Genomic DNA, 26,264 nt, shown 5'->3' with positions numbered 1-26,264 from the left:
ATATGCAAACGTTATTTCTCGTTCGATGGTTGTTCGTTCTGTTTTTAGCTATTTATTTAACGTTCGTAAGACTTCCGGGGTGACAAATAATTCAACGATTTTTTTCTCTGTGTGTGTGTGTTACGTTCGCTGTATTTATTTTATCGCCCCAAGAAGGAGGAAAAGTTTCCTTGCACGGATGATGCGCACTCTAAAGCGGCGTAACGAAAGATTTAAATTCCTCGCACGTGGAAGCCTTGGTGGTGTGTGTGTGTGTGATCTGGAGGAAAATTGAATTTGCATGTCGGGGAATCACGGTAAAGGCACGGTGTAGAAAATCCTACCAAAGCCGGCAAATCTGCCTTTAACGGTATTAATGGGACCAGTGCAGGAAGCTAAATGGCGCTATAGCTATGATTGCTTGCCGGTTAATAATGCGTGTCAGCTCGAAGCTCGTATTGATTTTGTAATAAAATAAAGCGGTACAAAAGATGGGATATTTGCATATAAGGTAAGAATACGCCTCTCTGAAATGGCCTGGATTGAATGAACTTCGTTCAGTAACAGTAGAAAAGCGATTAAAGTCAAGAAAGTCCTAAAAACCTTCTGCTGTGGCTTATATCCAATGTATGCTCACTCATTTCCACTTCTCCAAAACTGCTACCGTTTCCTGAAAGTGATCTACCAAACGCTCCAGAAAGCAGCTCCCTTAATCGGGCAGCGGTAATATTTTATTTATATTGCTGCTCATATTTCTTTCACCCATTCGCCCAGGCCATAAAACCAGAGCGCAAAACCCCATTGTCCGAAAATCACGATGCAGTGTTTTTGTGCGATCTGTCGGTGCGATCACATCGCGCGCAAGCCCGAACCCTTTGCCCGTACAGACAACCAGAGCAAGCCATGGAGCCCTGTTCATTCTGTCATTCAAACGAATCTTGATGTTTGGTGTTCAGAAAATGGAACAGTGGTTGGTGCAGTGCAAACACAAAAAAGAGGTGCGAAAAGTGAAAGAAAAATGCAAAAAGGTAAAAAAAACAAATACCTTCAACTCCTTCTTTCCTAGCTGGTTTGTGCAGCAAGAGCGGTATTCCTTTTTTGTAGCATCGTCTTGTAACTTCCAACCGCCTTGTACGACTCGATCCAGCTCGTTGCCATAACGGTGCAGTGGATGGCCACCGGAGACTGGAGGGCACGCGCAGGGATTTGATTCACACTGTATTTATAAATTTATAATTTAAAAAATGCTCAGGTGTTCAAGGAAATATGGCAAAGAATAAAGGCATCCCGACAAAACACACACAACACGACACGTTGCTACACTCCCTTGGCAAGGGTTACGTCCCGTGCACTGGTCTCCGTGGCTACTTTGATTTCACCATTGCACCATTAAAGAACAGCTCAGCAGCCGATCAGCAAAAGGCAGTGGGCTTCCTGTCTTGACGGTGGCCTGCCGCCCAAACGCGTCGTTCGTCGGTCGGACCAGACAGAGTGGCATTATTTTATCCCTTCTCGCCACCACCTCGCCACCTTGTCAGTTCCCATCACGGGCAGCTCCCGTTCGCATTCGACTTTCAATTCAATGTCAAAAATACCCCCACGAAATGACGACACTGGGCCAGCGGAGCTTTCGGGGCGGAATGTCCTTTTTCCTTCTCGCTCGGGGGTTTTTGGGGGTGAAACATTTTTGAAAGATGCCACCGAAGCGAACGCGCTGGTCAGATCCATTTCGTAGATATTGATAATTCAATGAGCGACCGCGATTTCGTTTCGTCGCGCAATTTCGAATGCGACACTGCAACTGGGCTCTTTTCCCTTTGATCATTCGGCCGGAATTCCCCGGCCCAAAAGGGACACTGGGAGGGGAGTGGGAGGAGGGAATTCAATAATTCTTTCTACCACTTAAAATTGATGGTGAATCAAAATTTGCTTTACCACATCGTGCGCGACACAAAGAACCGTTTCGTGGCCGGGGTGACCGTTCCCCATGGGCGGCCAGGATGTGTTTTCTTCCTGGCTAAAGCTAACTGTGCTCTTTTAGGAGTGTGTTTTTTTTACTGCTGTTGTTTGCCACAGGACGGGGATTCAGGGAATCCGTGCAAGACACCGCCAAGAGAACACTGTCGCCGTGCTGTCTCCTTTGGTTCTTGAGCCTGCAGACTTTGGTGTTGGGTTGGGTTGGGTTGGGTACGGTTGGTTCGGTTCTCGGTGTGACAACACGACAACCAGCGACAAACAGCGACCACGTGTTGACATACTCGGCTCGGTCGGACGGTTTTTCCACTTTCGTATTCAATTATGCACGAGGCACTCTAGCCAACGGAACCAAAACCGAACGGCAGAAGGCGAAGGCAATGAAGCGCTTGTTTTTGTTGCGTCAATTCATCGCTTACCTTTGGTGGGTTTTGAGGGGCATTAAGAAAGGTGAAGGAAGGCACGGCCAGGAATTCTGCGACCACAGCTCGATATGGTCAAAAGGGTATTAAAATATTACAGAATACACAAAACGAATGGGATGCGTTTGTGCCAGGCTATCAGTCATATATCATTCATTTTATCTTTAAATTGGCTTTTCTTCGCGGTACTTTGGTTTAAATGATGTGAGTATGTTTGGATAGGAATCTTTTGATGGGTTTATATTATTCACAAAGAGCAATAGAGTAGTGTAAGAATAACGAAAAGGGAAAACAGAAAAAAGAAAACTGTAAAGATAACAAAAGAAATAACTATTTTAAACGATGTCAAGCTTTTCCAAACTTAAAACATCAGATACACCTCAACAAATCAATATGGTAATGTATAACTTAAGGCGTTTTCAAGTAAATTTGGACCTCAACAAACTCAAAATATATTTTCATGCATCAAATACCATAGAAGCACATTTTAAAATTTTTAAATTGTGAATAAAAGAAAAAAAACAGTGATCGATACAAAAAATCTAATAAGACCATTCTAGGTATTTAGTCAAAACAACCTTAAGACATTTCTCAATAAAAACAATATAAATGACCATCTATCCACAAAGTTCCGCCTTTTTACTATTAAACCCAAGAGGACGTTATTCCTCCTTAACAAGATAATATTGTAATGCGTATTGCATACTTTCAGGCGCACTTTCTTCATCAAATCTCAGCCTTATCTTACATTTACACAACATTTTAATCCAGAACGTTCCTTAGAAGCCTTTCCGTAGTGGAAACGAGGCCCCTTTCCAACGAGGTACCGATATCATTTATCCAATAAATCCATTGCCCGTTGCGCGTCTCGTGGGCTAATGCTCCCGATGCTGAAATTAGATAACGTCATCCCGGGCAGGAAAAATCCGGGCTGCAATTATGTAGGCAAAAATGAAGGGACAGCAACAGTATACTGCTCTATCGGTCCCAACTGAATACCGCACAGCAATGCGCTGATACGAGTGTGCCTGTGTGTGTGTGCACACTTGCACATTACAGATTGATACATACGGTATGGCACAACCTCACCACCTCACTACACCACGGTATCACGTATCACGAACGGGCAAAGGGCAATCAATTTTACGTCATGATTTATTCAGTAATTATCCCGACCGATTGCGATTTGGGGCCCGGGCTGCTGCACACTTGACCTCACATGATGCGAGCAGGCAGGACCGACCGACCGACCGACCGATCGGCTTCTATTGTCTTACCGTGCAAGGGTGGACAGTCCCGGGAGGGTCTGCAAACGATGCTGTACGATGCGCATTCCGGCCAGAAGCCTGGTCAGCTCATCGGGCTATTCTCTTTGAAGCTTGGAAAGCGGACCAAACGGGCGGGTGGAATGACCCCATGAAATGCATTAGTTTGATACATATTTTATTACAAATTTATATCAATAAAATGCATACCAACGCTTCACTGACCCCTCGAAATGGTCGAGCTGACCGGAGCTCTCTTTCGCTGCGTGACGCGTTTGTTTGATTTTATTTGTTTTATTGGACGAACTCGTTGGTATTCTTTTTTTATCCATTTCACATCTCTCTATCTCCCGTCATCGATTGTAATCTCAAGAGAGTAAGGGCTTGTGACGTCTCTTTCTCCCATCTAACAGGATCATACATGGCTCCAGATGCTCGGTCGGAAACAGAATGATAATTGAAAATATATTTGCAATACCGTACAACACCACCACCACCACCACTTACAACACCGTCAAGGGACCGTCCGTGGTGCCTCAAATCACAGCCCCTTCAAACAGAAAAGTAGATTGAATAAAGCAGAAAACTAAAAAAATGTCCTCTCATACGCACGACTGTGACAAATGTACCGTCAAAGAAGTAAGCAAAAAAAGGAAAACCCCCCTATACGAAGGTAAATATATCTTTTCCGATTTATCCCGTGCGTTTCTTTATTAATGTTTACTCTATTTTGTCACAGTGTTTCATTTCTATTGTGTGCCGTCTGTGTGTATGCTGGAGCTTGTCATGCTTGTCTGCCATTCAAGGGAATCCGATGATGGGTAGGACCGTGGAATTGGGTTCCCTTGTGGAAAGCACCCTCAACCATCATCATCATCATCATCATCATCAACAACATCATCGTCATCCTGCCATCGTGGTGGTTGACACAGGATCTCCTGTCGCTCGCAAACCACGGTGGCAAAACAGGACGCGCACGCGGGGAAGAAAACAGGGCCGATTACGGTTCCGGTGAGTGACTTCTTTACCCGGTTAACAAATAATATGATGTATCGTGTGCGATTGAGTAAATGGATCGCTTCCCTTGGCACAGTATTCCCTTTTGTGCCACGGCAAAAAAAAAAAACGCCACCACCCGAACAGCGATACCCGAAATGACATCTGTCAGATGAATTAAGTGTGAAATTATAAACAAGTTATTGAGACGATCGCACTCACCCATTTGTGCCAGAAGTATGGGACATAATTCCACTGGGACTGTGACACACCACACCCGATAAGCAGAGGGCGTTAAAGGGCCACGGGTGTAGGGCGGGTAGGGTGAGATAGGCTTCGGTACTAGAATCGTAGCGAAAGAAGAATAGGGAAATGGTCACGGGCTCTAAAGGGCATGGCAGCACCTGCCAAAGGTATCGCTTGAGGCATCATCCGTGTGTGTGTGCGTGTGGAATGTAATTATTTGTAAATTTATGTAGGGATTCAAAAATTGCACGACGACCCGGTGGCCCGATAAATACTTTTTCCGCTTGATGGACGCTGGCATGTCGTGCATACTCCATCTTCCCATGTGTGCTGCGTTATAGACACCCAGATGAAAGAAGATTTATTGTTTGAGTAGTGTGAAAATAATCTGTTGTGAAAATAGCGAGCTTCCCCGAGGGGGGGGGGGGGGAAGAGAGCGAGGACACAAACGGAAGGCAAATTGTGACATTTTCTCTTCAGCGCCGTACAGACTAAGAGCGTGTGGATAGACGGGGAAGCGCACAAACATGAAAAATGAGTGGTGAGGAAATTAAAAGGATAATGTAAACATTTAATCAAATCAGCCAACCGAGCACAACGACCAACGGAGAGGAGTATATACAGCCGTAGCAGAATAAAACCCCACCAGTTTGGTAGGGATTTATGAAAACCAGTACCAGGACCAGGAAAGCATGTTCATAAATGTAGAGCAGCAGCAGCAGCAGGCTTAAGAGTGATCATGGCAGTGAAGCACGCGGTGCGATGCGAACGTGCTGGGGTTTTTTGTTGTGTTGTTTTGGTTCACTGTGAAACAGTTCACTGTATCAATTTCCATCATTGCGTGCCGCAGTGTCTTTGTCACACAGCTAACAAAAAAAAAAAGGGATGATGATAAAGACCCGCTGAACCGTGAAAACAGGGACAGGGACGAGGGTGCATGTTTGCGCATGCGAAGGGTTTGAGGTGGGCAGGGAGGGACGCGGATCGCGTAGAAAGTGGTGCCGCGGCGCACGGATCGGACGGACACGCACCGGTGACAAAATGATAATATGACATAATAAAGCGCTCGTTTGCTGTTGGGTTGAGGCGAACGGGTTGAGCGGTGGCACGGTAGGATATTTTGGAAGGTATTTTAAAGTTGTATGTGAGTTGGCTGCGGTGTGATGGGAGAGATGGAAGGCATGCGGAAAGGTGAAATACTTTCGCACATGATTTCAAGGAAATTATTGCCGTTTCTCTGCTGAACGTTTCAGTTATTTGAAGTTTTGTGATTGAAATACCTTTTACATTGAATTAAGAAAATCGCACGAAGGAATATTATATCTTATAATTATTAAACACTCGTTTCACATGCTACGGAGGATGAATGGTAACTTAAATTGAAAAAATACAACAAATGATTTAATCTCTGTTAATAATGTTGGTCAGTTATTTATTTATTTTTTATTTATTTATTTCAAATAATTTGAACGCCTTGTAGGTTTGACAAATATTCAAGATAAAGCAAAGAAAATAACACTGCCTTGCTCTAATTAGTGAAGAGCAATTCCAAATAAAAATGCGCTGTTTAGGAAATGGTTGAAGTGGAAGGAAAGGAGACTTGGAGACGGGAGTGGAAGGAAAGCAAATAACATGTAAAGTCCAAGTGGTCGGAATCTGTATTAAACTGCCTGAGGCAGTTTAGCAAGAGACCAATATGACAGTACAAGTTTCGACGAGTGGGGATGGATAATAGAGGACGAGGATGGAGGGATCTAGAAGGAACGTAGAAATGAATGGTAGAGAGGAGGTCTGGAACATCAATAGTGCTAAGGATCAAACCAGCAGTTAAGGAGGACTGAGCCGTCTTTTTTTCTAAAGAGTCAATTCCCAAAAGCTGACAGCGGACTTCATATGGGGGTCGAGAAAAAAGGGCATTATGCGCCGAATAGCTACTCTAGTGAAAAGTTTCTGCACTCTTTCAAGCCGAGTCATGTCTCTAATACTGGAAGGCATATACAATGCCATTACCAATAATCCATACAATGCTGGCATATTCTAATAAAGGTCGAACCAGAGCCATGTACAGAGTTTTAAAACAGCGAGGATCATTCAAATCAACTGTTGAGCAAATTATTAGACCGAGGATTAGGCTGACTCTGCTAATGACGTTATCAATATGGACAGAAAATGTTAGTCTGTCGTCAATCAGTATAGATATATGAATAGAAAGTGATCAAGTCCTCTAAAAATATAAAATACATTCTATTTGATTTGTCATTTTTGACGATCGCTTGTGCTTTTGAGTTTCTGCTTCGATCGAGATTAGGGAATTTGTGTCTAAAACAGATTATCTGTTTTCGAGAAAAATAAATTCCTTTTTCTATAATCCCAACAATAACTCTGAAAAGGAATAAGTTTAAGTCAAATTATGAAAACTAAATTAAAATGAAAGTTAAAAAAGCAACGTTCTAATCAAAAAGAAATTAGTGTATTCAAAACTACCGTATTTAATGCCAAACGCTTTTATTTGAATGAAAAGTTATAATAGCATTGACATTTTTGCCGAAAAATTTTCAACTGTTAAACAACAAAGTCTTAAAATAAGGATTTTAAGCAGTTAGAGCGCTAATTACCATAACTTGACCATCAGAAGAATACATGAATAAGTTATCATTATTACCTTCCCGTTAGACAGTTCGCCTCGTAACATTGCCATGGGATGAGGTTGAAAAAGCTTCCATAAAAAATGGCTCATATCATCATAAGCTTTAAGGTCATCCAGTAAAGAAGCTTTCTCATCTCCCACCCAGCAGCCCCTCCATTCGCTCAAGTTATTAGCCCTGAGGCTAACTTATCAGGAAGGCTTTAATGGAGCGAGAGCAAAAACCAAACTTTTAACCAAAAAAACACATCACCAACACTCCATCATATATGAACCTCAGGTTCACCCGAGGTTAATGATCGAAGCGCAGTTCTTGTGAGACGAACAGGTGTATCCAGTGAGGGAAGCGTCACAAAAAATTTGCAAATATAGGGCACATACTGTGGCGTCTCTTTAGCCACGCATTTTAACTGGTTCTGGTGCCGGCGAGTTAACCGGTTCCGAGGCATCCCGTTAGTTCATGGTTCTATATTTATTGGGATTTACGTGTGACCCGGTCAGAACGTTCCGGGATCTGCTGGTGTAAAGGTCGGTTAGTTTTGTGGAGGAAACGTTCAAGTTTGCACGCACAATGATGCGCTGGATCGTTGTCTTTCAAGTGTTGTGTTGCTGTTGCTGGCTAGTGTGCGGCACTCTGGATCCTCGTGTTCTTAACAGCCTCACGGAGATGATAGACGAAATGAACGAAATCGACTATGGAAACCCTCAGCTAAGAAAAGTGTACGATTACGTGATCGTTGGTGCCGGACCGGCTGGCTGTGTGCTGGCGAATCGTCTGTCTGAGGATCCTTCCGTGTCGGTGTTGATACTGGAGCTGGGTCGTGGCGAACGTCCTGCCTTTGCTGAGCCGCCCATGCTTGGCCCAATGCTGATGGGGTCTGACTACAGTTTCGGATACGAGACGGAGCGTCAGAAGTACGGTTGCCTTGGGTTAACCGATCGTAAGTGCAGCTGGACGCATGGGCGAGGTGTTGGTGGATCGTCGATCATTAACAACATCATCTACACGCGTGGCAACAGGCGCGACTTTGACAATTGGGCCCGTGCCGGTATGGAGGGCTGGAGTTGGAAGGATGTGTTGCCTTACTACAAAAAGATTGAGCATGCCAATGTGCAGGATTTTGATGAGAATGGAGCCCACGGGAAGAGTGGACGAGTGTCGGTGGAAGACTGTCCGTTCAGGTCAGAAGTTGCCAAAGCGTTCGTGGCGAGTGCGGCACAATCTGGTTATCCGTACCTGGACTACAATGCTGGAGACATTCGAGGCGTTTCGTTTCTACAGGCACACTCGAAGAGAGGTCATCGGGTGACGGCTGGAACGGCCTATCTGAAGGATGTGCGTCATCGACCGAATCTGCATATATCCACGCGATCGTGGGCAACGCAGATACTCTTCAAAGAAGGTAAGACGAAGGTGCAAAATTCAATCTTTTCAGAATTATATTTGGTTATTTTTGTATATGCTTTACAGACAGCAAGGTAGCCACTGGAGTCCGATTTACCAAGAACAAACGCTACCACACAGTGCGTGCTAGGCGGGAAGTGATCCTCTCCGCTGGAGCGTTCGAGACACCGAAGCTTCTCATGAACTCTGGAATCGGTCCGGCGGCTCACCTCCAACAGCACGGAATACGCGTTCTTCAAGATCTGCCCGTTGGACGGCGAGTGTACGAGCATGGTGGAGCATTTGGACCTATCTTCACGATGCGCAACGGATCCCCTTCCGAACAGAACCTGCTCAGCCTGGAACAGGTTCTTACGCTGGATGAAATTCTACGCTTTCGCAACGGGACTGGTCCACTAACTTCAAACTCAATCGAAAGCCTACTGTACGTGAAGTCCCCTTTCGCCAGTGACCCCGACCCAGACCTACCCGACGTTGAGGTAATGCAATCGTTTGTCTCCATGAGCTTTGATTCTTCGATCTCGACGAGCATTGCGTACCGGTTGCCGGAGGCGCTTATACGCGACTACTACGGGCCGTTGATGGGTGTGCGGAACTTTATGTTCTTACCAATGCTTATGAAAACGCACACCGTTGGTACGGTGGAGCTGAAGTCGCGTAACCCATTCCATCATCCCGTGTTCCATTATCAATACTTTGAGGATGAGCGCGACGTGGAAGCGCTAGTGTACTCGATCAGAGAAGTGTTGAGGATTGCTGAGGCGGAGCCTTTACAGCGCCTGGGCATTGAGCTTTATAAGCGGCCCGTTCCGGGGTGTGAGGGTTTTGTGTTCAATTCGGACGACTACTGGCGGTGTCATGTGCGTACGCAGACGACGACGTTCCAGCATCAGGTGTCGACATGTCGGATGGGCCCAGTTGGTGATCCTGATGCGGTGGTTGATCCTCGGCTGCGTGTTCGTGGAATTGGTCGACTGAGGGTGGCTGATGTGAGCATTATTCCAGAGCCACCGTCCGCACATACGTGTGCCATGAGCTATCTGATCGGGGAGAAGGCAGCTGATATGATCAAGGAGGATAATCAATGAGACGCAACATTAGAAAACTTTTTGGTACACATTAAATAAACTCCAACCGTTCCAGCATTAAAATCGTTCGTTTCGTTCTTCTTGTCACTACACACGGCATGCAATAAAAGCTCGCGAGGCCGACGATTCCCATAGGTGCATAAAGCACATACACACAAAAAAGAGAGATATCGAAAAATCGCCCAGCCCATGTGAATGTGAATTCTAAATTGCCTATGTTCACACCATTTAGAATGGTGTTGCTACTCCATACTGAAGGTCACACTGGGCGAACTGCTTCCCAAGCGCTGTCTCTCACGCACATTTCGCCCATAGGCACTGCCCGATCAGGCCCCGGTCAGATTTGTCAGTCAGAAACGTCCACTTTTTATGATTTTTTCTTATAAACGGGAAATTTATTGAATCCACCATTCCAGTCACAGCGCATACAGACAGAACCAGTGGACCTGGCGAGAAGTGTTGACGTGCTTGACGTCGGTTTTTTTTTTGTATATGGAAACGTTTGAAGAATATCAAAAAAGTGTACCCTAAAGCTCCCAAGCAGTCGTTGTTTGTTTTGCTTTCTGTTTTCTTTGCGGTAAAAATCGCCGTATGAAGCAATGCTCGTGGTGGGCAGCTAGGTTCGTCGCTTGACGAAATTTATTAGCTAATATATTCAAAAGCAACCAATTCCTTCCTTCAGTGTCAGTTTTTTTTCTGTTGCTGCTGGGAACAACGATGTCAACGATGAACGTATCACGTCCGCGGAACGATGTGACAATCGTCAATCAAACCCAGCACCACAGTAGGAGCGTGTTCCCACCGTCTGTGTAAAGGAAGACATTTCGAACATTTCGGCTTGGGAACGAGCGGTATAAAGCTTTCGTACGGCAAAAGGAACTTAATTATTTTGAGGAACTATCGCGCTTTTGAAGCTCCGAAATTGGGTGAGATTATCGCGGGACATCGATGCGATTTTTATTGGTATCTAATATGGCCCGGGCACAAAGTTGACCGGCCGTTCAGTTGTGGAAAGGAGTTTCTCAGGAGAAGTATGTATGGCTTGTTTCAGCGAAAACGAAATAAAACAATACTACATTTCCTCACCGCCGTTTCGTTTGCGGGGAGCGAGTGGTTTCAACAATAAACATAACCTTCACACAACCGATCGAACGAATAGATCGGCGGCGCGCCGCCAAGATGGATACGGACGATAGAGGTGAATAGAAAAGTTGGTGGGAAAACCTCCGCACGATAACGTTGTTGGCCGTCCTCCGAACGTTTCCTAATGGATTGGTTGGCTGGAAACGATAGGCCAGCCTATCGATAGGTTATGAAGCAACGCTAGCTAAGCGTTTGTGGTAATTAAAGTTTTCGGATTTCCACGAACACCGGTGGACACTGAAAGTCCGCGTGTGACCGTGTATTTGACCTGTGTGTGTGTCGGGGAAGGCAAAAGGGTAAACTGACTCCGACGAACACACTCTCGTAAAATGGATTTTAATGACAAACAACAGTAATAGCGACAATTTCCAAATTTCCCCCGTTTGTTACGTGTGCGGATGTAGAAATGAATCCATGGGAAAACACGAAGAATACAGTTACTTTGGAACGATTTCCAACCTTTTGCAAAACTTTCAACTCTAGAGAAGCAACTAGAAGCGGATAGCATTAAAGATATGCTCGATTTTATATCATTCGCACTTGAATCCGATCCGAATGGTGCAATGGGAGTTGCCCACAGGAACGGAGACTGAACTATAGAGCGCCTCAAAAATCTCCAAGACGAAAAAAGACATCCAAAGCACGGAAGTTTTGGACAAGATGTGGGTGCCACTGCTGCTGCTGCTGCCGGTTGACGCAAGGTTCGAAGAAATTAATCTTATCACTTGCACTTGGACGAAATTTATGCATGTTCATTTTCGCTTCCACAAGCACCCCCCGGGCGGGTAGGTGCATCAAGCACTTTTGGGCAGGGAGGCGTTACCGCTCCGACCCGCGAGTGGCCCGAGTAGCCCGGGCACAATCATCTGCCCAGAACGGTAGCAGCATGTGCAGTCAGCAAGCATGAAATTAAAATTTTGCTGCAATTTTGCCGAAAAGTTTGCATTGCGACGGCAGACACCCGGCGACAAACGGGCACGGGAACGGGAAACGTGTGGGCTGGCCTTGAGAGGGTTTTCTCTGAAATGGGATAAGTTTTGTTCGAAGACGACACTTTAATTATTACATTTCGATGTGGAGTGGAAGGTGAGTGGTGTGTTTTTTTTTCTAGGGTTCTTTGTGATGGTGCTTTGTTTTCATTCCTCTAGCTGAGCGGAAAAGTTTGTCCTTTCTGCTTCCGATTTTACGGACCCCCGAAGCGGGGTTTGCCTGTGCTCTGTGCCTTCCTCCTCTCGGTTGTCTCTTCATCTATTGGGGAACGGTTCGGGGCTGTTTGCTTTTACGGCACTCTGACAAAATAATGTGCGCCTGAGTTGAATCTTTGTCGATGCGTTTGTGTGTGCGAGTGTTTCCACTTTGCTGCAATTGCAAGTATCATTCTTCTTGTAGAGCTTTTCAGCTTCTTCCCGCTATAATTCTACCCTTTACACGGGCGAACACAGCCCAGCCACTTAGCTGTGTGGGCATTTGATCAGTCAAAATTGATACAAAAATCATAGGCCGGCCAGTATACCAAGCCCCATTCAGAAACCATTCAGTTACCACGTCACAAAGCTCAGATGCTCAAAATTTCCTTATCCCTTTAAGCGTTTTCTGTCTGTCTGGTACAAAACAGCAAAAAAAAAAAGGAAAGAAGCTGCAGATAAATCGCGAGCCTAAAAAAGATGCACAAGCACATGCACAAAAAAGACTTTCGGTTTCGTTTTGCACTTTGCGCAGCGCAGATTTTTGGGTTGAAATTGACGAAAAAAGGACTGCCCTCCCGATTCGGCGTGCTTCGGCGGCAACCGTCACCCATGATTATGAATATTATAAAATCATTATCGTTTCAAATCGCTGCAGCATTTTTGGTGAATGCATAGCATCATATAATTATTTTTGACATCTCGATGGCGAAATCTGCAGAACTGAGGCTGGGTTTGCGGATGAAGCTGAGGGCAGTATCTCTGCAGGATTGCTATTTGGGGGTAAAAATGGCAATAGATAATTGCCTTTCTCGGGTTGCGTTTGAGTGACATGAGATTTGCATGCTACAATCACAAAATACAGTTCAAGAGCAAATGCTTTAGGAGATAAAGGGTCTATCCAAGGTTTTTTCATGATATATTTCAATGTCTAGATATATTTTTTATCCATTGTGCTTGTGAAGCAATGCAATTTTAATATTATAAGGTTTTGTTTTAAACATTCAGCATAATATTCTTAAATGAAGCTGTGAGCATTGAAAACAATGTTTTACTTTTTTCATAAGATTTGACACAACATTTAAACGCCATTGGCGAATAGAATTGGTATAAATACATCTAGAATCGAAATGTTATAAATTTTGTTCTGTTTAAAATAAATAGAAAAAAATAAATAAATTTAAAGAATAAATGATAGTTTAATGCTAATATAAACAATAAAATATTTGGCATTAATGTTGCTGGGTTTTGAATGTTTAATTTATAGATGTTTGAAAATGAATACGGTTGAGTTCCATTGAATATTGTTTAAATATATTTCTTTAAAGCTCATTTTAATTTAACCTTTACAATAAAATGAACTTACTTACTGAATAATAAAAAAGGGAGAAAAAGCGTAGTTAGTAAAAAGTACGAAAGATGTTAGTAAATTTCTTTATCATAAAGCAGAAGAGCCTAAAGCAAACCATTTTTTTCAACCTCAAAACATTAACCCTATTTTGTAAGATAAACGTGGTTCAAATTTAAACAAAACGGTTTAAATTGATTTAACCCACCCCGCGATAAACATCTTCTCAAGAGCCGCTTCCAAACCTCCATTTAATTGCTTGTAAACAATGCATACCAAACGCTTTTCTTATCTTAGATTGAAACAAAGAGCGCCCAAATTGCACCCACGTCTTGTTAACTTCACTCACCTCAGTTACAAAGGGGGAAGTAGCAAATTATGACGATTTTAATTATGCATTATTGCAATTTGATGGTTCGGGATGGTGGGATGGCGATAAAAAAAACACGAAGCACCAACCAAAGGACCTCCCTCTCGCGTGTGCTGCCGGGCGTGCGAATAATCGTTCGAGTGTTAATAATGCAGCTAAACACGCACTTACCGGTGGTACTCGGTGGGGGCGCATCACACCATATGAGTGAAGGGGTTACAAGCCCCCACACGGTGTCATAGAGTCAAGCACACACACACACACACACTCACCATTTCCTCCATTCACACGTCAACTTGTTAGGAAGATCGTTTTATTGTTAATTTAGCAGCGTAAAGGTTGAAGCAGTTGAACTTTTGTGGGCTGAACATTTCGTTGCGAGTTTCCCGCATATTGCGAAGTGTTTTTTGTTCTCTCCACAAAATAAAAAGAAAGGGCGAATACTTCTGAAGTGCTTCAAATATTTCCGGCAATTATCAATACTTCTCCCATACGTTGTCTTACCTTTTTTGTTGTCTCGTCGTCGATTGAATTGTTTCCCCCGTTTCGCGTCTGTTACTTTGTAACGGCAGAGAATGGTTGACTAGCAAGGGCAAAAACAAAGGACTCATCTGCTGCTCCCTTTTGTTTCGGCTGGATTCGCTTTTATATGGTAATAATTTTCTAGTCTAATGAAATTTCCTCACACTCCGCCACGAAATGGTGTAAGTGTGACCAGATAATTGAAGCTTCCGCGCGTTGCCTAGGAAACGCACCGGCACGACGGTGACGGTGAACGGTTGCAAACGTCAAAAAGTTTGTCTGACAGTAGAGCATTCGTTTGGGAGCACAGTTTTAAATTTCCCAAATGCAAATGAATACTGGAACTCAGTCATTCCGGCGTGTCCGGGAGAAAACCGATCCGACAAGCATTAATGTCGCGGTGCACGGCAACAACGGTAAAGGTTAACCTTTCGGTGGTTAACCTCTTGCCCCTCTTCTCAGGGTGGTGGGGTGGCGCATTTCTCCGCCCTATGAAACACCGAACCCAACGCTCCTTGACCTCAACCTAAAACCTCAAAAATTGCTGCTCACAAAGTGCGGGCCTTGGGGGTGAATTATTTGACAGCTGGAGCGGAGTGGCAAGTCGTGTTTTGTTATTGTTTATGCTGCAGCATCATCAGATGCGGCTGCTGCTTCTCCTTCTCCCCATAGCAGCAGTTCAATCAGCAGGCCGTGGACAAATCGTCGACGACCTCACTGTCACGGCAATGTTGTGGTGAAACCTGCGCAAGGGGGATGAAACGGCAATATTGGCCCCCGGGATGACGCGTGGCAACGCTTAGCGAGCGCGGCAAAGCCCGTCAAGATGACACGTATGAGCGACATCGGGCGACCCGGTGGTAGTGTGTTACTAAATCAAAAATAGTAAACAAAGCGAAGAGAAAGGGGCGGCAGCAATATTCCACTAGCAGCATTGTGTCTGCACAGGGACGGCGGCACAGGGAAGATGCGTCTATTCTTCAAATTCCGCTTCCGCTATTAATAGTGCCGACCGGCTGGGAAGGGAGCTGGTGCGATGTTGGATTTGGTAGGTATGGAAAACGCAGCTAGCGAAGCGTTCGTATTTATACTTTGCGCTCCTCACGCTATTACTGCGACGCGCGCGCTCCCTTCGGCCCTTCGGGTGTCGGCTTACGGTTATTATAAAACGCCATAACTATCGCTAATGGGGCAATGCTTTCTAGCCGAAGACGCTGTTTCCACAATGTGTAGAAATGGGGAAATTAAGGGAAGAAATTCTTACCACTCTAGCTAGAGAATAGCTTGCATCACTCGTGCAGCAATTAGACCACAACCTTCGGGAGTGGATTATTAACGTTATGAAATATGTCTCACATTTGCATGAGCAACATACCAAAAACAAAACACACGAATGCACCACACCATTAGAAAGTACAAACAAACATCAAATTCCACCGCGTGCAGTAGCGACTAATAAATGAGCCGTAATAAAACTCATAATACGGCACACGTGTTTCTGGATGCTCCCCAAAAACGCGCTCACCGTGTTCCAACACGGCTTCAACATCATTATCAGCATTCATTTTTTTTTTTCGTTCCTTATTTTTCTCTCCATCCGTTTCCTTCAGCGGAGCATCGTTAAGAGCGTTTCTATTAAATCGTTTAGTGTCGTGCGCGCGCGGTTAGTTGCAGTTTGATCTTTGCGCGTGTTTATGATTGATGCGGTTCAGCTGTCACGCTTGACAGGCGCAACACGCCTCGTTACAAGACAGGCGTGATGACAGGCCTCTTTCGCTGGCGTTGTGTCTGCATGTATGTGCGGTGTCTGTACTCATTAACCCCGGTCGACCGAAGTGTGGGCAAACAAAAACGGATGCTCGAGAAAGGGGTTTTACAGATGGAAATTAAGAAAGTCATAATAATAATCGATCGGATTATGGCCTGCTTGAACAAAACGGGGGGATGCCTCAACCAACTGACAACTGTGCGGCATTGTACACCGGTGTGTCATCGACATGACATCCCGGATCTTAAAGAGTCAACCCGTCTCACCACGCTCGTTTTGTTTTCCATTTGCTGTATCGCTTAACGCACCTCTGGGTGGAAAGGTCCCCTCAAGCAGGACTTAAAGCGAAAGGATGGATTATTGTTTTTCAGCATCCGGACTAATTTGCCGCCCGGTTTAGAAACAGACCGGGTTGTTTGACGTTTTATGAGCAACCATATATCATTTCACTAAACTCACTCCGAATTCGGATGCGTCGTTACCTAAAAGAAGCAACAACAAAAAAGCCTTTCGTCGGTAAGGGTGCCACAGTTGGGTTGGTGTTTGTTTTTAGTTTCAGGTCGCCTTTAGGTCGGATGTCGTTCCTAGGCGTCCTCGGTTACAAATCCGCGATCACCTCCTCGGTGATTCCTGTGACAATTTCCATCCAGCATCGAAAAACCTTCACTCTTCCGCTCGCTGCTCGGAAATAGATTTATGGATATTTAACCGGGGAGATGTCTATTAGTCAATTTTGTCCCAACCCCGGACAGACCCGGTCCTAGACCCGAGGTATTGGCTCCTTCCGCGACAGCTGGCGGGCCTGGTGAAAAGTCATAAAATTTGAAACTTTTTGATCGCTCGCTCGGGCGCGTTTGAAGAAGGTGTCAATCGTTGTTCCACTTTTTATGGCTTTATGGCCGGGCCGGGCGCTTTGAGAGCACTCACTCTTTCTATCTCTCTCTCTCTCTCTTTCTCGTAGGGGCCAGATGGTGGGCAATATATATTCTTGGTTGGTTCGGTGGAGCGCTTTTTGAAACTGTGGCAACACACGGAAATGGAACGGATAAAGTGCGTCTAGCTTTGGGTGGAGTACAAAAACCGATACCATTTACACTGGTTGAGGTATAAAATGTATTCTTAGCCTTTTTACTGGCCCCGAGCAGCCAGAAACCCGAAGTGGGAATGAACTTTTCAAATTCAATTAAAAATATTGGAGATTTGTAAAAAAAAGACAAAGCCAAAGTCGCTCCAACGCAATTCAATCTCGATTTTTCGTTTGATGGCATAAAAATAGTCATCGTAACATCGTTTTTACATCACGTGTAGTGGCAGAACGTTGGCAGAGAAAAACAAAACAAAAAACGATTGGTGAAAATTGTGACAGGGCATTCACTTTACATCAGTTCACCTTCATGTGCGAGCTTATGGTACGAGCTGTTTGTGCCAATCGCCACCTTCTGTATTTGTTTTTTTGTTAATATCCCTGTCTCTCTTCTCAATCGATCGATCTGGAGCTCCCGAAGGCTTCCCATATGGCAAAAGGATTTGCTTTTTTATGAACCCACTGTTTTTTTCATGACGTCGTGAGTGTTTTCCTTTTTTGCGCGTGTGTGTGTGCGAGTGTTGTCCTCGTGTTTCGTTTATCACGGATTATGGAGCGCCTCTGTTTTATTCGCGCGTTTGCGAGGTTGCATGGAGAAAAGCTGGGCAAAAACCTAAAGCATTCTCAGGAAGAAAAAACAAGTAGCACTAAAACGGGACACTCTTTTCGCTACACTTTTCCCTTCCCAAGTGAGCGCATTTTTTGTGTGGATCTTGAAGCACTTTCAAGGGACGAAAAAACTGTCTCGATTCAAGTGCTTTGGGGGAATAAAAACCCCTTTATCAGAACGTCATACGATCATGCGGGCGACCCAGCCTGGGATAAAGTTTAATTGAATGGGATTTTGTTTGATAGAATGTTTTTTTTATTTAAAAAAATGTACCTAAAGTGTTATATGTTCGATGAAAACGCCCAAAAGCAACACCTCCCCAGAATGAAGTCATCCAAATATTATGATAGCACGGAGAGATACAAAAACGAGTACGAATTTCTTCATACCAACCCACCTGTAAGTGCACCGCACAACCTGCTGCTCCTTCTTCTCCTTAGCCAAAGCTATCTCCACGCGACGATCGGGCTCTTATCGCTCGCCCCGACACGGCTCTCGCTGTAATATTCCCGCCAAGAGGCGTGTCTACCATCACATTATATCATATCATATTTTATACCATTTCTCCGGGTATATAAGTGTCCGGTGAAGTGGAGTGGATTCGAATCCAGCGCGCGCGTCATTACAAACACCTGCACCCTGCGTGTACAAGGGAAGAACGGCCGCCGTACCCATAAACACACACACACTCGGAGCAGACGGCGAGAACAGCTTCGGTGAGAACACACACACACAGTTCTCGATGCAGTTTGCTCCCGCACGGTGTCCTTTCACGGCCATGATTGCTCTTTCTCTTCCGAGTTTGAGGTCGAGATGCATGGGACCACACCGAAGGACGATGCTCTCCTAAAGTCGATTCGGTGCGAGATATGATGAGTAACTGTTCCTACAACCCACACACACACACACACACAGGCCGAGGTTGCTGGAGCCTGTCTTCGGATGTGGTTGCGGTCAGGTGACGGTTTTGTTTTGCGTCCGTTTCGAATGATGTTGGCTGGCGAGCGATGGAAGCAAAACACACCATCAACATTGTTTTTCCACCCATTAACCACCTCGGTGGGCCCCCGATTGGGTCGTAAGGAGAGGTGGTGCGGGGTTTTTCCCAGAACAAAAAAGGTGGCATCTTGTACGTGGCAACATGGTAACGGTTTTTCCCAGATTTTCCCAGGTGGACCTCTCCATGAACGTGTATATATGCGTATGTATGTAGTCCGTATGCTTGCTTTTCCGGGGGGCGAAGCGAAAACGGACGATCAGAACCGGATCCTGTGCGACCTGTGCCAAGAGCAAGACAAAAATGGAAGCTTTCGTAGGAGAAAAAAAACAACTGTGGAGTGGAAAAGAAAAACATTTCCACCTAGTGCACATTCACACACACACACATATACAGACCCGAGCAAAGTTCGCCAAATCATTCATCCCGCTTGTCCCGGCTGTCCACCAACTCCTCTGCACTGGAGGGCCCAAAAGGATCCCAATGTACAAATATAATAACCATTTCCACCGATTTCCCGAGAATTCTCTAAGCAAAAAAAAACAAGAGTAAAAACACTGAAATGCTCCAAAGAAATGTGTACGTATGTGTGCGTGTTGGTGTATCTGTGTGCACGCGGGGATATCTATAAAGCCTTCTTCACCCTTCCCCCTTCCCCGACAGCTTCGGGAGCTGCTTCGGAGCTGCTCGGAAGCTCGGGAACGGAACAGCATATATGAAAAACATAAATCACATTCCGGCGCAGGCGCATCGTGGCCACCGTCGTCATAAACCTCTTACCACCGGTCACCCAATGCCCTTGCCTCCCACCAACCCACCCACCTTGGCCTAACACACAAAAAAGCCACCACCATCTTTTCCGTGGCGAAAAACCGAAGTCCTTTTTGGGCGGGAGGATTGGAAGAAGGGCCAAACGGGGAAAGGGGGTTTTTGAATTGAATATGATGAAAATTTGTTGCGCTTGTGCTTGCGCTCCTCTTCTGGCGCACGCGTTCGGTTGTGCTACGGTGTACGGTACGGTGCGATTGCTTTCCCGGGGAAAAGAAAAACCCACCATCTCGCTGGTGCGCATTTGCGCTGGTGTGTGTGTTTACCCAGGAGGTATGAAATTATGACGTTTTTCCCTTTTTTGCGCCATTGCTTTCGGAGTGCGGCTGTGGATGCTGGTGCGTGAATGTGGTTTCTGCGCGGCAGCGAGGCGTTTATGATTTCGGGACGAGATAACAGCGATTGTCTGTGTGTAGGTGAGTGCAAGTGATTTGTAAGCTAAGAAAATAGTCAAAATGGAGGTTTTTGGAGGAGCAAAAAACTGATATCTAAAAGTGTCATTTGGTTCTATTTTGAAAATTTGAATGGGGGTAATAATTTATCAAAATTTATGCGCTTGTTTTGCTTTCATGTTTTTCTCAAAAACACATTGACAATTAGACAACAATTTCAACTCATTCCCCAAGTGGGCAGCAACCATTAGCAGTAATGCGTGTCCATTATTCGATTAAACTTATCGAACAATCGAAACGGCTGACGATGCTTTCCCAAATTAGAATCTCGCCCTTTCTTGCCGGCTCCACATTGGTACAAACATTCCTGACTGACCTCGGAACGGGTCCCCGGAATAGTCTGGGCCCTGGGGTGCTAAATTATGAGCACTTATTGATTGTGTCTCGATTGGCGTGTCCGGGGCGTGTGACTCCATCTCTGAAAGGAGGATAACATTCCTTTCAAACCATTCAGACTCTGTCTTCTGTCCGAGGGATTGTTATTACAGGGAAAATCCATCGGCGCGTGAGCGCAAAAAAGAATTCCCCACTAGATCCTCTTCCTCGTTGTCATATGGTTGTCGCGTGTGACTCGGCGAGTGTGTGTGTCTGTTGAAAAATTTCCATTCTCAAGCAGGCGGTGATTTCCATTTTCCAGCTCCTCCTTTCGCTCCCGTGCTGTCGCGTTGCTCCAACAACACGCAGGAAAACAATCTGTCAGACCGACCGTAAATACATAAACAAGCTGCTGCTACTGCGTGTTGTTACGCCTTCCGCAGCCGCATGTTGCTTCCCGCAATCGTCCCACCCGTTCAGCTTGGGCCAGCGGGAAAAGGTACGAAGGGACGCGGGGAAAGTTTTTATTTTCGGCAGCTTTTGGTACGACAGTTTGGGTGTTTGTAGTTTCAAAAACTCGCTTACCTTTTCCTCTGCCCAAATGCTCCACAAATGGTCCCAAACAAGTCGTTGTTTTTGGGGGATCAAAATGAGAATGAGAACCGAAAAGGGAAATCAAAATCCAATCGTCAAAATCATCCGCTCGGGAAAGGACATGACAGGGCGGCGGCTTACGCTTACGGGTAATGGTAACGGCTGGCTGTGAAACTATTCGAAATGGATTCACAAACTCCAAAGATTCTGCCGACCTGGGCTAGACGCGACCGTGACACGAGCGATTAAAGTGCCTGGCGGCGTGAAAATGATGACGGTCGGGCGACACGTTTTTAAGGCCCATCCCGCCCCCACTGCACTGCAAGATGAAGATATTAACGCCACTTTCGTTGTGCACCGCGAGATAACACATAATTTAGAAATATTTGGAATTTCATTCCCCTCCTCACGTGGCGTCCTTCGCTAAGGGTTTTGTTGGCACTTCTTGGCGTATAGATTTTCCACACCACTTACGCGGCAGAAAGCGGTTTTAGCGGGGCTGTTCAGGGAAAGTAAGGACAGACTCTTGGTGAAAGAGATTGAAATTCCATCACGAAACTGTCCGGCGCGGTGTGGCACACAATCGTCGAGTCCAATTTTGGGCCCACGATGGAGCAAACGCTTTTCCACGCAGACAAGCGAGGGAAAATTCCATCACAATGGGGTCCATTTACCCGGCGGTGGCGATGGCTTTCACTCGCCCAGGGTCCCTAAAAATAATCAAAAATTAAAAACCAATAATAATTTTCCCTACACTTCCCCGCTCTCGGGCCCGGGCCCTCAGGAATGCATTGCCCACCCGCCCCGGGGACTGACGCGCGTACGGTACAATGCACACAAACGGTGCAAGAGCCTTAAATGAGTGGTACCTCCGTTTTTAAAAATAGCTGACGATTTATTGATGCACAGTTTCGGAACAGCTGGGCAATTCGGCCGTGCAACGCGGATGTGTTGTTGTTCCACAATGCCACTCGGGGCTCGGTGGGAGAGCCGGAAGGGCGATGGAAATGGGAAAACTAATACCCGTCGTGCAAGATCACATTACGTGTGCGTTCAGTTAGTAGGGCTGTAGAGTTTTCAGTGTTGAGCAAATGCCTTTCTTTTTCGAGGTGGTTGACTTATCGTCTGATGGGGTCGGGTTTGTTTTTATTATCGCGTAGGAATAATATTCACAATTGACTATTTGGCATCGCATCGTAAATAATATGTTATACATTGTGAAGAATTTCGAATGGTTTTTATACACTATTTTAAATTGTGTTTTTCTAATGGTCACATGAAATCGCAAGAATCAATAAGATCCTTTAAATCAGAGAAGTCAAACTGATGGCCAAATGTGGCCGGCGAGCTCTTATGGTTTGGCCCGCGACCGCTTGAGCCTAAATTTATTTATAGACGTTTTTACTTTTATAGTACATGTCAGTCAATTCTGGACTCCTGAAATATGAAGAGATTTTCAACTTCCCAGGTTTTGCTATAAATTGTCAGATTATGCATCATCATTATAAAATCTTGTCGGTTTTTTTCCTACCTTCTCTCTATGCATGTATACATAAAAAAGATTAAAAAATTAAAAAAATAAAACTGTTGTAGTTATAGAAGGAAAATCAAACATGGTTATTTTAATGAAACTGAGCTTAAAATTCTGCACAATTTTAGTAAAATGGTTAAAAATTTGATGAAAATTATGTTACATCCTTTCCGATGATTAAATTTGTTATCAAAACAAATAATTGATGAAGAATTCTTGTAAGAAATAATTCACGGTTTAGTTTCAACCTCATACAAAATCGTGAATGTCTTGCTCATATGAATGTAGTTTAGGATTTTTTTTTCTTTTGGCTCAACAACCGTTGCCGGTCAAGGCCTGCCTGTACCACACTACTTGTGGGTTTGGCTTTCAGTGACTTATTGATCCCCCCATAGCAGGATAGTCAGTCCTACGTATGGCGGCACGGTCCATTTGGGGCTTGAACCCATGACGGGCATGTTGTTAAGTCGTACGAGTTGACGACTATACTACGAGACCGGCAGTTTAGGAATATTACTTTTTATTGTTAAGGCACCATCAATCAAGGCACTTGGCGACCTGTTAAGCAATTTCTATTAGAAAAGAACAGAAATTAAAAACGCAATCTCTCACACGTTTTTGGCATATTGTTTTGGAAAGGCCGAACCCATCTTTAGGTATACTAAAGATAGAACAATATATTTCTGCAAAACGGTTAGAAATCAGATGAAATCAGACGTCAGCAGAAACGCGTGTTACTTTTGATAGAATGATACAAACGATCTCTATCAGGCTTCCATCGGTCATCCTACCAAGACCAATGTGATTAAATGAACTACAGGTGGGCCTATGACTCTGATTTTGGTTGCCATAAGAAATGAAGATTTCTATGGAGATTGGCAGGAAGGCAATGACGGGTACTAAGGACTTGTATGACATCTTCCACTCCTCTGTAAAGATCTGAACTGGACTAAACGACCTGTTGTAATTTATGGACTTTAGACGTCATCAAAAGTACGAATTCCCTACTTTAGTCCCAGCTCAAAAATATTGACAATCAAAATTACACCACTATCAACCTTCCTTTACAAAATTTACTGCTCTGTATTGGAACTAAACATTAGTCAAAGCCAGTTTTTGCACATTATTTTTGGGTACTGAATCTTGTTAGTAACCATAAAACTATAGTGCAAATGTTGGAAATATCAGAGGCATATGAGCAATTGAAAATAATCTGCTGCAACTATATTTTAAACTTTTTTTACAAATCATATCATATCATATATCATTTAAAAACTAGGCTGCGGCCCTTGCTACTATTTTCATTGGGATTTTGGCCCGCGGGCTTAAATGAGTTTGCCATCGCTGCTTTAAATTAATTATTCGCATTATAATTGAATATTTACATAGTACTTACAGGAAAAACAACATCAGTTTGCTTTATCCTGCAAATAAATTATTTAAGGAGTTTAGGAGATATTTGTTTACAAACAAGCGAAAGTATGATATATGCATGAAAGGATTAGAAAAACTATCTAAGCCTGCACTTCAATCAGCTTTAACCAAAGGGAGCGTTAAATTAAAAATGATAGTTTGAGTTTTTGTTGTAATTACTGTTACATAAGCTAAAATGTTCAATCTAATGCATCAAACGATAGTAGAATGGAACTTTTCAATTAGATTTATTGTTGTTCTCTCATTATTGTCAAACATAATTTACGTGCCATTATCTAAAAACGCAAAAAACAGTTACTGCCATTACCAAAAAACCCATGAAGTATTAGAGAGCGAATTACATTAATCTTAGTAGATTTTTTTATCTATGATAATTCATAATGATGGATCATGTATTAAACAATTGCTGCCATTACACCAATATTTAAAATTTAATTTCCTTTCACGCATCTTGTACATAACTTAATCGATGTCATTTATTTTAATTTTATGGTGAAACTGCCAACACCAATGTTGAAGCTCATTTTCACTCATATATGACCGTTATTTACCAAAGATTATGAAGAAGTTGAGAAATAGCAATATGCTCAAAAAAAAATTTTTTTTTCTCTAAAAAATCACTCCAATTTATATTTTTTATTGCTAAAAATGACTCTCAAACGTCCGAATTAAATAAGTTTCTTAAAACACATCAAAAATTAGTATTTTTAGTTTTTAGGTCCTACATTAAGACCTCGTCGTATATCATTTTGCTACCAGAAGTTCCATTCCCTACATCATCATTATAAGGCACCCCACACGTAATGATCCTTTTTGGTGTAGCAACAATAACAACAACACCAACCTTTCTCCTTTCCCCGTCGAGCGTAAAGACGCCCCCTTCTCCCCACCATTTTAACTCCCCTCCTTACTCCCCTCGAGAAGGTTAACCATCCTCTCCCTCCTCCTTATGCTCCGATTGTGACAGATTTATAATAATTTTGGGGTGAAACATTCTTTACCCAGAAATGTGCCACCGGGGCCGGGAGCGTTTTCGGGAGAAAAGCGTCATAGGGCCTTTTGTCTAATAATAACAGCACAATTTATCCATCCTACCGGTTAGGCGGGGGCTGTTACACCAGGATATGAAGCTGTTGCATCGGAGCCGAGAAAAGGCGAAAAGGCAACCCAAAACTTATGTAGTTTAGTTGGCCATAAATGTCAATCGTTCGCGTTGTGTTGCTGCTGCTTCGCTTTCTCGCTGGCTGTTGGTGAGCGGTCCCTGGGTTTGGCTCGTGCCCTGCGTGATTTATGTGCCGGACGGCAGCACAAAGCCATTGCGCGCGTGTGTGTGTGTGTACCTCACTTTTGCTTCGGTAACAATTTAAGTTGAACTTAAAATCCAGCACGTATGGCATAAATGGCACGGAAATGAACTTCTTCCCTGCCGGGGGCAATGGCCCATTTGCACCGACTCATTACCGTTGTGCGATGCGGTATGATTAGAACAGTCCGCGAGGGGTTGGATGATTTGAATTCGTTCGGACCTTTAAAAGGATGCCTTTAACATTGAATAGGGCCACTTCCGGGTGCAATGTTCGATTTCGAAGCGTCCAGCTTTCGATTTACAATGAGCAAACGGCTGGCTGTTATGATTATCGAGGTGAGCTCAACTCAACCTAACGTGAACTGACATTAAGACCCGGGCCGCTTGCTGTGTTTCAAATTAGATTAAGCATCTACAAAAACTCGATCACACACACGCACACACACGATGCCTCCTAAACCTATCACCCCTAGTTCAGGTTCAGGCGCTAGGCAAACAATTATCGAATTGTTTTAGAGTGGCCATTTGCTCGGGGGGTTTCCGCAGGGTGGAAAAGCAGCGAGAAGGTGGAATTTATTTTGATTGATTTAAATAAATTCAAAACAAAAACCAAACCTCGCGCTGCTAGGCATCGATCGATCGGCAGCGGCCTGTCAATCGAGCGGGGTGAAAGGTCGACGTCGGTGGAGGGAATTGACCGCCCATTCCCCATTGCATTCGCTGAGGGAATACGACAACATTGCAAATGGAAAGCAGATT

The 26,264-nt window shown here is 44.3% G+C and overlaps 1 protein-coding gene and 1 long non-coding RNA gene across 2 annotated transcripts; both read left to right on the top strand.

The window, feature by feature from the left end:
• Positions 1–921: 921 nt before the first annotated feature.
• LOC121597774 lies at positions 922–4,755 on the top strand. The gene is made up of 3 exons (XR_006005476.1): positions 922–1,007; positions 4,054–4,313; positions 4,380–4,755. It is a non-coding gene; the product is annotated as an uncharacterized LOC121597774 (long non-coding RNA).
• A 3,286-nt stretch (positions 4,756–8,041) lies between these two features.
• LOC121597773 (glucose dehydrogenase [FAD, quinone]-like) lies at positions 8,042–10,066 on the top strand. The gene is made up of 2 exons (XM_041923888.1): positions 8,042–8,929; positions 8,998–10,066. Exons 1-2 carry the CDS (start codon positions 8,098–8,100, stop codon positions 10,017–10,019), a joined length of 1,854 nt encoding a protein of 617 aa, XP_041779822.1. The 5' UTR covers positions 8,042–8,097; the 3' UTR covers positions 10,020–10,066.
• Positions 10,067–26,264: the final 16,198 nt, after the last annotated feature.

The sequence above is a fragment of the Anopheles merus genome, chromosome 3R (assembly GCF_017562075.2).
Source record: "Anopheles merus strain MAF chromosome 3R, AmerM5.1, whole genome shotgun sequence".
NCBI classification, from domain to species: domain Eukaryota; kingdom Metazoa; phylum Arthropoda; class Insecta; order Diptera; family Culicidae; genus Anopheles; species Anopheles merus.
This window is presented reverse-complemented; position numbering and strand designations above follow the sequence as displayed.

Bases quoted from the DNA above. Each gene is read 5' to 3' on its own strand.
- LOC121597773 (XM_041923888.1), top strand. From the start codon at position 8,098: ATGATGCGCTGGATCGTTGTCTTTCAAGTGTTGTGTTGCTGTTGCTGG. The intron at 8,930-8,997 runs GTAAGACGAAGG...TATGCTTTACAG, and splicing joins GCAGATACTCTTCAAAGAAG to ACAGCAAGGTAGCCACTGGA.